The sequence below is a fragment of the Eimeria acervulina genome, genomic scaffold (genome assembly GCF_000499425.1).
Source record: "Eimeria acervulina Houghton genomic scaffold, Eah_scaff898, whole genome shotgun sequence".
Taxonomy (NCBI): Eukaryota; Apicomplexa; class Conoidasida; order Eucoccidiorida; family Eimeriidae; genus Eimeria; species Eimeria acervulina.
The window spans coordinates 2049-13820 of NW_013547087.1; the positions used below are offsets into that span (position 1 = coordinate 2049).

Consider the following 11772-nt stretch of genomic DNA (forward strand, 5'->3'; position numbering starts at 1 on the left):
CTCCCTATACACCTAACACTCCCTGAATACCCCAACAGCTGCCTATACACCTGAACAATAAACAGCTGCTTATTCACCTCAGAAGCTGCCTGTACACCCCAGGAGCTGCCTATACACCCGAACAACTGCGCATTTTAGGGTTTTCTCCTTTTTCTTCTTCCGCCTCTTTTCTATAGTATTCTCAACGGGGTGTATCCGCAGCTTTCCCTTCATTTTTTCTCGTTTTGCTTCTTAAACACGTCTCCAGCTGCCTGTACACCGCACATGGATCTCGCTTCATACAGGAGCGCCGATTATAACTCCTGAATAATAACGAAGACGGGGAAAGCAGAAGAAATAAACTGAAAAAAATAAAATAATACAACAAAATGTCGCAGAACGTCGAAATTGAATCAGCAGAGTAGGTGCCTGTACACCCCAAGCAACAACCTCCAGATGCACACAGGGTCTTGGATTTAGGGTTTAGAATTGAGGGTTTAGGGTTTAGGGTTTAGGGTTTAGGGTTTTTGCGCTTGCAGTGTCATCCGGCTTATTCTTCAATTCCTCGCGGAGAGCAATCTCCCCAGAACTGTACAGGTGAAATAATAAAAGAATTTAAATATAAATTAATTAATTAATTAATTAATTGATTAACTACTTAATTAATTATACATCCACGTAGGCGTTGTTGCTTCTGTTGCTTTAAAGGTTTGCAGTGGGGTGTATATACAACTTTTTGTCTGTATATCTGTGTATGTGTGTACTTGGCGAGTATAAGTACCTTTTCACAAATACATATATATATTTATATAGATATATCTTGATATATATCATTATATATCTGTGTATAAAGATATATATCTACATATATATATATATACAGAGAGATGCACATATATATAATATACAATATATATGCATGCATATATATATGTATATATATATCTTTATATATATATATATATATATATATACAAATTATATATAATATATTTGTATATATGTGTGTTTGGGGTGTCTCTGCAGATGTTACAGGAAGAGAGCGGGGTTTGTTTGAATTCAGTTGAGAGTGTCGATAAATTTGTGCGAGATGTGCATCACGGCCGTTGGGATGAAGTATTAAGAGTAACAGCAACAACAAGTTTATCAGAAGAGACGCAGCAGCAGCTGTATGAGCAGGTGCTGCATATACACCTCAATATCTTCATTCTATTGTTTTCTTACTTCTCCTTATTTCTCTTGCCCTGTCTTTTAATTAATTTTTTAGTTTTATTCAATATGCGCTGGAAGTATAATTACGTCTATTTATTTACATATTTATTTATTTATTTGTTTTGTTTTATTAAATTGTTTGTTTGTTTATCTATTTATTATTATTATTATTATTTATATCTTTTGAGGGTTTTTCTTCTCCGATTTATGTATTTACATCGTGTGTTGTTGTTTGTATATATATCTCCCTTTGATGTTTATATATTTTAATTAATATATATATTTATATTTATCTATATATATATATTTATATATTTATATTTTGTTTGTTTTTTTAGGTGTTCTATGAAATGCTAGAACTAAGAGAGACAGAGTTAGCGAGGCTGCTGCTGAGAGAAACAGCAGTGCTGCAGCAGCTTCGTCAGCAAAACCCTGAGCATTTTAAACGATTAGATACGCTGGCCAACCGTCCTTTCTTTGATGCTAGAGAAGTTTATCAAGGAACTCCAAAAGAAAAAAGAAGAGCAGCTCTAGCCCAAGGCAAACCCTAAACCCTAAACCCTAAACCCTAAATCCTAAATCCTAAGTCCTAATACCTGCAGAGATATCTAAACTCTAAGCCCGTACACTAACCCTAAACCCTAAACCCTAAATAATCTTAAAAAGCCATCAGTATAACAAGCAAAGAAAACAGAGGAAAGCGAACAAGTGCAGCCAAACCCTAAACCCTAAACCCTAAACCCTAGCTTGTCGTGTATGCGCGTTAAGCACGTAGACTATGAGAGGCATCTGAAGGGTTTAGGAGTTGATATGAAGATATAAACTCTTAGAGCATGAAGATATGCTTAATAAGACGAATATGTTGAATATAGAAGTATGATTGATGATGAGCTTGTTGTTTGAATTGGGGTGTACATGCAGCTCTTGCTCTGGGCCTTGACTGTGTCCCTTCTTCGCGGCTTCTTTCTTTAATCGGCATGGCGTTGAATTATCAAAAGCATAAAGGCATATTACCTCCAACGTCAGAGTTTAATCTTTATTCAAATGCAACAAGAAGGCCGAAGGAAGCAAAAGAGCTTTACCCTCAAGATGTCGCTAAAAGCATTCGCGTAATCATAAACCCTTATTAGGCATAAACCCTTATTAGTCATAAACCCTAGTTATTCATAAACCCTAGTTAATCATAAACCCTTCTAAGCCCAATCAGTAAACCCTAATACACCCGAATAAACAAACTATAGTAAACCCTATAAACCCTAATAAACCCCAATACATAAACCCTAATAAACCCTAATAAACCCTTGTTGCAGATCGAAGCAGAGTAAGAGCAAAAGTGCTTCTTTCGCCTACTTGCTCGCCCCCTTCTTCATTTTATCTCCAAGCCCGTGACCATGCTTAGGGTTTAGGGTTTAGGGTTTAGGGTTTAGGGTTTGATGTTGCTTAGCTGTTGGAGTGGCATCTTAACTCCTTGCATATTGTTTTGCGTGTATTTTTTTGTGTAATTTAGGGTTATTGATATGCATTGTTATTTAGGGTTTAGGGTTTAGGGTTTAGGGTTTAGGGTTTAGGGTTTAGGGTTTGCGTGCAGTTCACGAACAAGAGTCACCCCGAGTGCGCAGCGTTTTCGCCCGACGGTCGATATTTAGCTAGCGGCTCCATCGATGGTTTTATTGAAATTTGGGATTGGCAGCTGGGCGCTCTAAACAAAGATCTGAAGTATCAAAGAGAGGTGACTTTTCTAGGGTTTAGGGTTTAGGGTTTAGGGTTTACGGTTAGGGTTTTAGGGTTTCTATCAGGGTTTATGGTTGGGCTTTTAAGGGTTTTGAAAGAGGGTTTAGGGCTAGGGTTTTAGGCCTTTAACCAGGGTTTGCAGTTAGGGTTTTAGGGTTTTAATCAGGGTTTGCAGTTAGGGTTTTAGGGTTTTAATGAGGGTTTAGGGCTAGGGTTTAGGGTTTTAATGAGGGTTTAGGGCTAGGGCTTTAGGGTTTAGGGTTTAGGGTTTAGAGTTTGAGGGTTTTTAGGGTTATTGATGTAGGGTATTTTAATTAGGGTTTGGTAGGGTTGTTAAATATTATTTAGGGTTTAGGGTGGCTTACACTCGGATGTGAAAATTAAAAAGGGAAGACAGCGCAGGCTTCGGCGGGGCTTCAAATTCACCCGTCTAGGGTTTAGGGTTTAGGGTTTAGGGTTTAGGGTTTAGGGTTTAGGGTTTAGGGTTTAGGGTTTGAGGGAGAAGGGCTCCTTAGCCACCGTCTCTGAAGATGCAAGAGAAGGTCTAGGGTTTAGAGTTTAGTGTTTCCGCAGAATAATCTGATGATGCACGAGACGGCGGTGGTTGCGATTGCATTCAGTCGTGACAGCGAAGCCCTTGCAACAGGTTCTAAACCCTAAACCCTAAACCCTCGTGTGCTTCACTACTCATTGCTCAGGGCCTAGGGTTTAGGGTTATGTAGGGTTATTTAGGGTTTAGGGTTTAGGGTTTAGCGGTTTGCTGCAGGAAGTCAAACAGGACAGCTGAAGGTTTGGTTGGTGGCGACGGGGCAATGCATTAAAAAAATAGACAAGGCTCATGATGCAGGTTTGTCAAAACCCTAAACCCTAATAAACCCTAAACCCTAATAAACCCTAAACCCTAGTTAGTAAACCCTAAACCCTAATTAACCTCAACATGCCTTAAACTGCGAGCTGAGAATTTGTGTTTGCTTCTTCCAGCAAGCAATGAAGATGTTCCCTTTATTCGTTTATGCAGACATCGCAAGCTCTAGGGTTTAGGGTTTAGGGTTTAGGGTTTAGGGTTTAGGGTTTAGGGTTTAGGGTTTGTAGTTGTTGATGGGGTATCTTTTTGGATGTCATACTACGCACGGACGACTTCTGCTGACATCTTCCATTTTAATTGTCTAATCATTTATTTATTTATATTTATTTATTTATTTATTTATTTATTTTTATTATTTTCTTGCCTGCAGCCATTGCCTCCATTACGTTTAGCAAAGACAACACCCACATCCTCACGGGCTCCTTCGATACCACTGCGAGGTGGGGAGGGTTTAGGGTTTAGGGTTTAGGGTTTAGGCGTGTTTAGGGTTATTTAGGGATGTTTAGGGTTATTTAGGTGTTTACGGGTTTAAGGGTTTAGGGTTATTTAGGGTCGTTTAGGGTCGTGTAGGGTTTAGGGTTGTTTAGGGTTTAGGGTTTAGCGTTTAGGGTTTTTAGGATCCACGGATTAAAGGCTGGGAAGCCTTTGAAGGAGTGCCGTATTTGGGGTTATCTAGGGTCATTGAGGCGTCATCTTTCGGGGTTATTTAGGGTTTAGGGTTTAGGGTTTAGGGCTTAGGGCTATTTAGGGTTTAGGGTTTAGGGTTTAGGGTTTAGGGTTTAGGGTTTAGGGTTTGGTGTTTAGGATCCACGGTTTAAAGGCTGGGAAGACTTTGAAGGAGTTTCGAGGTCATTTGACGTTTGTTAACTGCGCGCTGTATTTACCGGATAATACCCGTATCATTACAGGTTCTAAACCCTAAACCCTAAACCCTAAACCCTAAACCCTAATTATCCCCAAGTACCTTTAAATAACCGTAATTTCTAAACCCTAATATTTTTTGCATGTGCATCTGGATTTGTCTTTCTTGTATCTCTTGTTTATTGTTTGTTGTTTGCTGTTAATCATTTGTGTTTATATATATTGTTATTTAGGGTTTTTATTAGGGTTATTATTAGGGTTATTGAGGGTTTAAGGTTTAGGGTTTTCATTAGGGTTTTCATTAGGGTTTTTATTAGGGTTTTCAATAGGGTTTATTATCAGGGTTTTAATTATGGTTATTACTAGGGTTATTGATGATGATAATTAGGGTTTCTGACGATGAAAATTAGGGTTTTTGACGATGATAATTAGGGTTTAGGGTTTAGGGTTTTGAGGGTTTGTTTGCAGGGAGTGCGGACGGTAAAATAAAGATATGGGATTCTAAAACTCAAGATTGTCTGCAGACATTTACACCTCCTGTACCGGCGCACATGCAGACAGCTCAGTGCTTACCCTCTGTTATGTCTATTATTTTAGCTCCTCGAGTAAGGGTTTTCATCAACAGGGGTGCGGGTTTTACAGGAGATTGAGGGTTTAGGGTTACGCTTTACTGCATACCTGTTCAACGGTCGGGGTGCTTTAGGGTTTAGGGTTTAGGGTTTAGGGTTTAGGGTTTAGGGTTTGATTTTCCCGTTGTGATTTCGTCTATGGACCTCAGGGTTTAGCGTTATTTAGGGTTTATGGTTTAGGGTTATATAGGATTATTTAGGGTTATTTAGGGTTATATAGGGTTATATAGGGTTATTTAGGGTTTAGGGTTTAGGGTTTAGGGTTATTTAGGGTTATATAGGGTTTAGGGTTTGCGTGCAGAACGTGGGTGCGGATTTGATGTACGTCTGCACGAAGAGTAATTCAATCACTTTGATGAACTTCGCTGGGAAAACAATTAAAAGTTGGACCTCCGGAAAAAAACAAGGAGGAGACTTCGTCGCTGCATGCAGTGAGGGTTTAGGGTTTAGGGTTTAGGGTTTAGGGTTTAGGGTTTAGGGTTTGGGGTTTAAGGCTTGGGGTTTGGGGTGTAGGGTTTAGGGTTTAGAGTTTGGGCTTGTAGATTTTGTGTTTGTTGTAGATGGTTTTGGGTTTAGACTTCGGGGTTTGGGGTTTAGGGTTTAGGGTTTAGGGTTTAGGGGGTAAGGGTTAGGGTTTAGGGTTTTTGTTTGCATATGGTTTGTTTATTTATGTTTGACTACTTCTTCCTTCATCTTCTGTATTTGTGTGTTTGTTGCTGCTGCTGCTGCTGTTTTGCTGCTGCTGCTGCTGTTTTGCTGCTGCTGCTGCTGCTACTACTACTACTACTACTACTACTTCTGTTGCTTCGCCGCTGCTGCTGCTTCTTCCGCCACCGCTACTGCTGCTTCTCTTTCTTCTCTTGCTCTTCCTTCTGCTGCTGTTGCTGCTGCTGCTGCTGCTGCTGCTGTTGCTGCTGCTGCTGCTGCTGCTGCTGTTGCTGCTGCCTTGTTATTTAGTCTCTCCTCGAGCTGAGTGGGTAATGTGTGCGGGCGAAGACAACTCTCTCTACTGCTTTGCTAACACTACCGGCAAACTGCAGCATGTTATGAAGGTTAGATTATTTGTTTATTTTATTTATTTATTTGTTTTATTTATTTTGTTTTATTTTGTTTTATTTTGTTTTATTTATTTATTCATTTTATTTTTCTGTTTTTATTTTTTGCGGTTTTCGGTGATATGTTTTGCTGCTTTGGCTTTGGCTGTTTTCTTTGTTTTTGTTTGTTTGTTTGTTTTTATGTTTTTTTTGTCATTTGTTTGTGGTGTTGCTGTTATCTGCTTTATTTGTTTGTTTTTGTTTGTTTGTTCGTGGTTTTGTTTTGCTTTGCTAATTAATTAATATATTCTTTTTCCTATTTACTAACTAATTTATGCTCTGTTTCGTCTCATTAATTATTTATTTAATTTATTAATTTATTAATTTATTAATTTATTAATTTATTTATTTATCTGTTTGTTTTCAGATCCACGAACAAGACGTGATAGGCTTGGCGCACCACCCGAGCAATAATGTGGTTGTGTCTTGGGGTTTCGATGGCTGTCTTAATGTTCTCAAACCCTAAACCCTAAACCCTAAACTCTATTAACCCTTGGCTTTTCATGGGGTTCAAAAGGAGTACTTCAGGTGTATACGCAGCTTTGTCCCCGTAGTTGGCGGGAAGGCTATCCTTTTATATCTTTTTTGAGGTGTATATACACCTGGTGTATATACAGCTGGTGTATATACACCTGGTGTATATACAGGTGTATGTACACCTGATGTATAGATGCACCCCTTAAATGTACACTTTGTATATATATATATACATATATATATATATATATATGTAATATACTAGGTGTATATACACTTGCAACTGTGGAGGTAATATATGCACTTCGATTTGGTGTACGGTGTACGTACACCTGAAGAAGGCGCTGGTGCATCTTCGGGTCTTTGAAGAAACAAACTTCTTCTTTATTCATTAATATGTATAAATACAATTATATATATAATATTAATACGAATAATAATAATAATAATTATTATTATTGCTAGTGCAGTTGAGCATACACCGCGTGAGTCCGGCGGGTACCCCTAGAAAAAGACAGAGTGATTATTATATATATTCTGTCCTGTATTATATATATACTATAAATACGATATTATATATATAATATATAAATTATATACAATGTATATCTGCTATATATACTATACGTATCTACTGTAATTAATACATATTGACTAAATAGTACCCAATATATATATATATGTATATATATTATATATATGTATATATATATATATTATATATATATATATATATTATATAGTATTATTATATATACAATACTATCTATATATAGATATTATATATATTAAGATTATACATATTATATCTTGTAGATGATATATTTATAAGCAGGTTATTTATAAAGCCGACCTTCAGCCCCAGCTATGCCTGCCTTATGTATTATGAACAAAATATATGCTACATATATTCATATATATATTATGCCTACATATATACATATCCATATACATATATATTTATATTTATATATATACATGTATATATATACTATTTATTTAGAATGCATATATACATACAATATGCATGCATATATATATATATATATATATATATATATATATATTTATATATACTTTACATTTTATATGGTGGGGGCTACAGTTGAGGCATACGCATAAAATGTACTATGAGAATACACTATTAGTATTATATATTATTTTTAAAATTGTTTTTGTGTTTTATTTATTCGTCGTAGTCAACACTGCAGCAGCTCCGGGTGTATCTGCAGCTCTACACAGCTGCGTATACACCGTGTGTCTTGTGTAGATATGAGTTTATTTTGTGTTTTATTTCTAAAGAAGTCTTAATGATGGTATCTAACATTTCGTTAGAGTTTATTTAGGGATATAAACAAATATCCAAAATAAATAAAAAGAAAAGAAGAACAATAAAAGTATTTGAAGTGTATGTACACCTCAACACCAGGTGGTGGCGGTTAGAGCGCCGCTGCTGCGGCAACAGCAGCAGATTTTCTTCGTTTAATCTAACAAAAAAGAAGAGAAATAATATTAAAAAATGAAATAAATTATTTAATTTCTTTTTCTTCTCTAGACAAGATTCTAATGCAGCTCCCTATACACCGCAACACCCCCTCCGGCCACCGATGCATGCACTCGGGTTTGCTGCTGCAGATTCTTCTGATTGAATATGTCTTTGTTTGTCGGTTTATCTCTGTAATATTGGTTGTTGTGCATTGAGGTGTACATACACCTTGAAATACTTTGATGTTTCTCTCTTTTCTCTCTTAACAGCTGCATATACACACGAGGCAGCAGCAGCAGCAGCAGCAGCGGCTGCCGAGGGATGGGGGGCCGAAGTGTCTCTGCAGCTTTAATTGTTAATTGCAGCAACTCTTTCTCTTGCCTTGCTACTGAGGGTTAATTTATTTGCTTCTGTTGCTGCTGCTGCTGTTTGTTGGTGGAGAGGTGCTGTTTTTTTGCTGCTTTACCCCGGTCTTCTTATTCATATTATTATTATTATTATTATCCTTCTTATTCTTCGAGCTTGTCTTTCTTTTCTTTGCCTGTCTTCTTTTTTTACTCAATAAGAAGAAGTTAGAATGGAAGTAGACACAGCAGCAACCCAGCAGGAGCCGCACAGCGGCAGCAACAGCACGCCTCCTGCTGCTGCTGCTGATGCTGCTGCTGCTGCGGATCCTGCAGCAGCAGCAAACCAGAGCCCCGCTTCAACCCAAGGGAGCGCAGCAGAAGTAAAGGCAGCAACACCCCCTGATGCAGCAGCTCCTGCTGCTGCTGCTGGTACTGCTGCTGCTGCTGCTTCTCAGCCAGAAGACAAGAGCCCTCAAGCAGTGAAGAAGGAAGAGACATTGTTGTCTCCTAAAAGAGAAGCTGATGCACCAGACACAACAGCAGCAGCAACAACAGCAGCAGCAGCTCCTGCTGCTGCTGCAGTAAAGCAAGACGGTGATTCGCCTGTCTCGCCAACTGCAGCAGCAGCAGCAGCAGCAACAACAACAAAGACAGCTGAAGACTCCCCGTCTGCTGCTGCTGCAGCGGCATCACAACCAGCAGCAGCAGCAGCATCGCAGCAGCAGCAGCAACCCCGACAACAACAACAACAGCAGCAGCTGCTGCAGCAGCAGCAACAGCTTGTAACGTTGAACGTGAAGGAAGTCGAAGCGAAGCTGCAGCGCTTATTCTCTATTTGGAGCGGAAGCGGTGTTAACAGCGGTGCTGCAGTGTGGGGTGCAGCAGATGTTATTTGTGTCTTCGTAGGCAGAGCAGCAGAAGAAGACGACAGCGCAGCTGAAAGAATTCAGTCAGACAATATATATATATATATATTGTGTATATATATATTATATTATGTATATATATATATATATTATATATTATATATATGTATATATATATATATATATTGTGTATATAGAGAAGAGATCTGGGGTGTATAGGCACCTCAGATCTATAGATAGATAACTCTTATGTTTAGACAGACAGCTGAGGTGTATAGACAGACAGCTGAGGTGTATAGACAGACAGCTGAGGTGTATAGACAGCTCTGCTTTAGAGACAGCTGGGGTGTATAGGCAGCTCAAGAAAAAAACTGAAAGAGACGTTTCGGTGTATATTTATTAATATCTTTTAGCTTGTTAATGAGTCAGATATTATTTATTTATTTAAATATATATTTATATTATTTATTTATCTCTTCATTTCTAGTGATGCTGGTTCTTTCTCTTGATTTGCTACGGCTGTTGTTATTTGTTTTGTTTGTCGTTTTTATTTATTTTATTTATTTTATCGTTTATTTTTTGTTTGTGTTTTTCTATCGTTGCTGCTTGCTGCTGCTTGCAGTGTATGTACATACACAAATATTATTGTTTTATCTTTTTAAACTAATTACTAATTATTATTTATTGTGTATTAATTATTAATTATTATTTATTTGTTGTTTATTACTTATTACCTATCCTTTATTCTTTATTAATTATTATTTATTGAATATTATTATATATTAGTATTGCTATTTGGGGTGTATGCACAGGTCTTGGCTGACAGGCTTTCAGTTCCTGGAGACGTTGTTTATCTTTGTCCGTTCTACTGAAAGCTTTTTAATTTTAACTTCTGCTAAGAAGGCAGAACATCTGCAGCAAATTAAACCGATTAAACAACTGCGTATATTCACAAGAGACCGCAGCAGCAGCTGCAGCAAACAGCTCTCTGAAATTGAAGCTGTTATTAAAGAAGCAACAGGAAAGGAAGATAATGTAAGAACAATATAAACCCTAAACCCTAAACCCTAAACCCTAAACAGCCTAAACAACCTAAACCCTAAACCCTAAAGTGCAGCCACTAGCTGCAGATTTCTGTCTGATTTCTTTATATTCTTCTTAAGCAGCACTTGTAGTATTATAATATAAACAAACATTTATATTATTGTATTTGTTTTATGATAAACAGTAGACCTAGATCTTATTACAGTTTTCTCTTGGTGCTGCTGCATACATGCATATGAGGTGTATATACACCTGGATATATTCATGCATAGGCGCATGCAGTTGAGGTGTATATACACCTGAATATGTGTATGCATGCATGCATGCATGCATTTGAGGTGTATATACACCTGAATATATGTATGTATCTATGCATGCATTTTATATACATCTGGTTATACACATGCATGCATGGATGCATGGATGCATGCATGGATGCATGCATGGATGCATGAATTTGAGGTGTATATACACCTCAAATTCATGTGTATGTATGTATGTAAATGTGCATGCATTGTCTGTGTACAGCAATCGATTTGTTTTGCTTCTTTTGTTGGAGGCTCTGTTGAAGAGACAGCTGGGAGCCTAGCCTACGATGTGCTGCCCTTCATCCGAAAATTTAATAAAACCGATGATAATATAGACGCTCCTTTGTCTCCTCTAACTGCTACGCTCATGGATTCTGAACTGGTAATGCACACATTGCTCGTTGTTTGTTTATTTGTTTGTTTGTTCTGTTTTGTTTTGTTTTGTTTGTTTGTTTGTTTGTTTGTTTGTTTGTTTGTTTGTTTGTTTCGTTGTTTATTTTGTTTGTTTATTTGTTTGTTTGTTTGTTTGTTTGTTTGTTTGTTTGTTTTATTTTGTTTGTTTGTTTGCTTGTTGTGTTTGTTTTGTTTGTTTGTTTGTTTGTTTGTTTGTTTTGTTTGTTTTGTTTGTTTTGTTTTGTTTTGTTTTGTTAGTTTGTTGTTAATTATATATTTTCGCTGATTTCTTTTTGTTCGTTTTTCTTCATTTTAATTTTCCAAATTTCTTTTTTATTTTTTTTGTCTTCTTTCTGCCGTTTGCTCTATCTCTTTCTGATATTACAAATTATTACATTATACTACATTATATTATATTGTATTATATTATATTATATTATATTATATTATATTATATTATATTATATTATATATTATGAT

At 37.0% G+C, this 11772-nt stretch overlaps 2 protein-coding genes across 2 annotated transcripts; both read left to right on the forward strand.

Moving 5' to 3' along the window:
* Positions 1–368: 368 nt before the first annotated feature.
* EAH_00051640 (WD-40 repeat protein, putative) lies at positions 369–5619 on the forward strand (the record flags this gene model as incomplete). Its single annotated transcript, XM_013391210.1, has 13 exons — positions 369–400; positions 519–576; positions 1006–1158; positions 1530–1659; positions 2113–2300; positions 2780–2920; positions 3413–3464; positions 3689–3769; positions 4158–4227; positions 4405–4464; positions 4592–4695; positions 5117–5275; positions 5579–5619. The coding sequence occupies 13 exons, from the start codon at positions 369–371 to the stop codon at positions 5617–5619; spliced, it is 1269 nt and encodes a 422-aa protein (XP_013246664.1).
* Positions 5620–8911: 3292 nt separating this feature from the next.
* Positions 8912–10597, forward strand: EAH_00051650 (transcription elongation factor FACT 140 kDa, putative; the record flags this gene model as incomplete). The annotated part of the gene is made up of 2 exons (XM_013391211.1): positions 8912–9630; positions 10360–10597. The coding sequence occupies 2 exons, from the start codon at positions 8912–8914 to the stop codon at positions 10595–10597; spliced, it is 957 nt and encodes a 318-aa protein (XP_013246665.1).
* Between the last annotated feature and the right edge of the window lie 1175 nt (positions 10598–11772).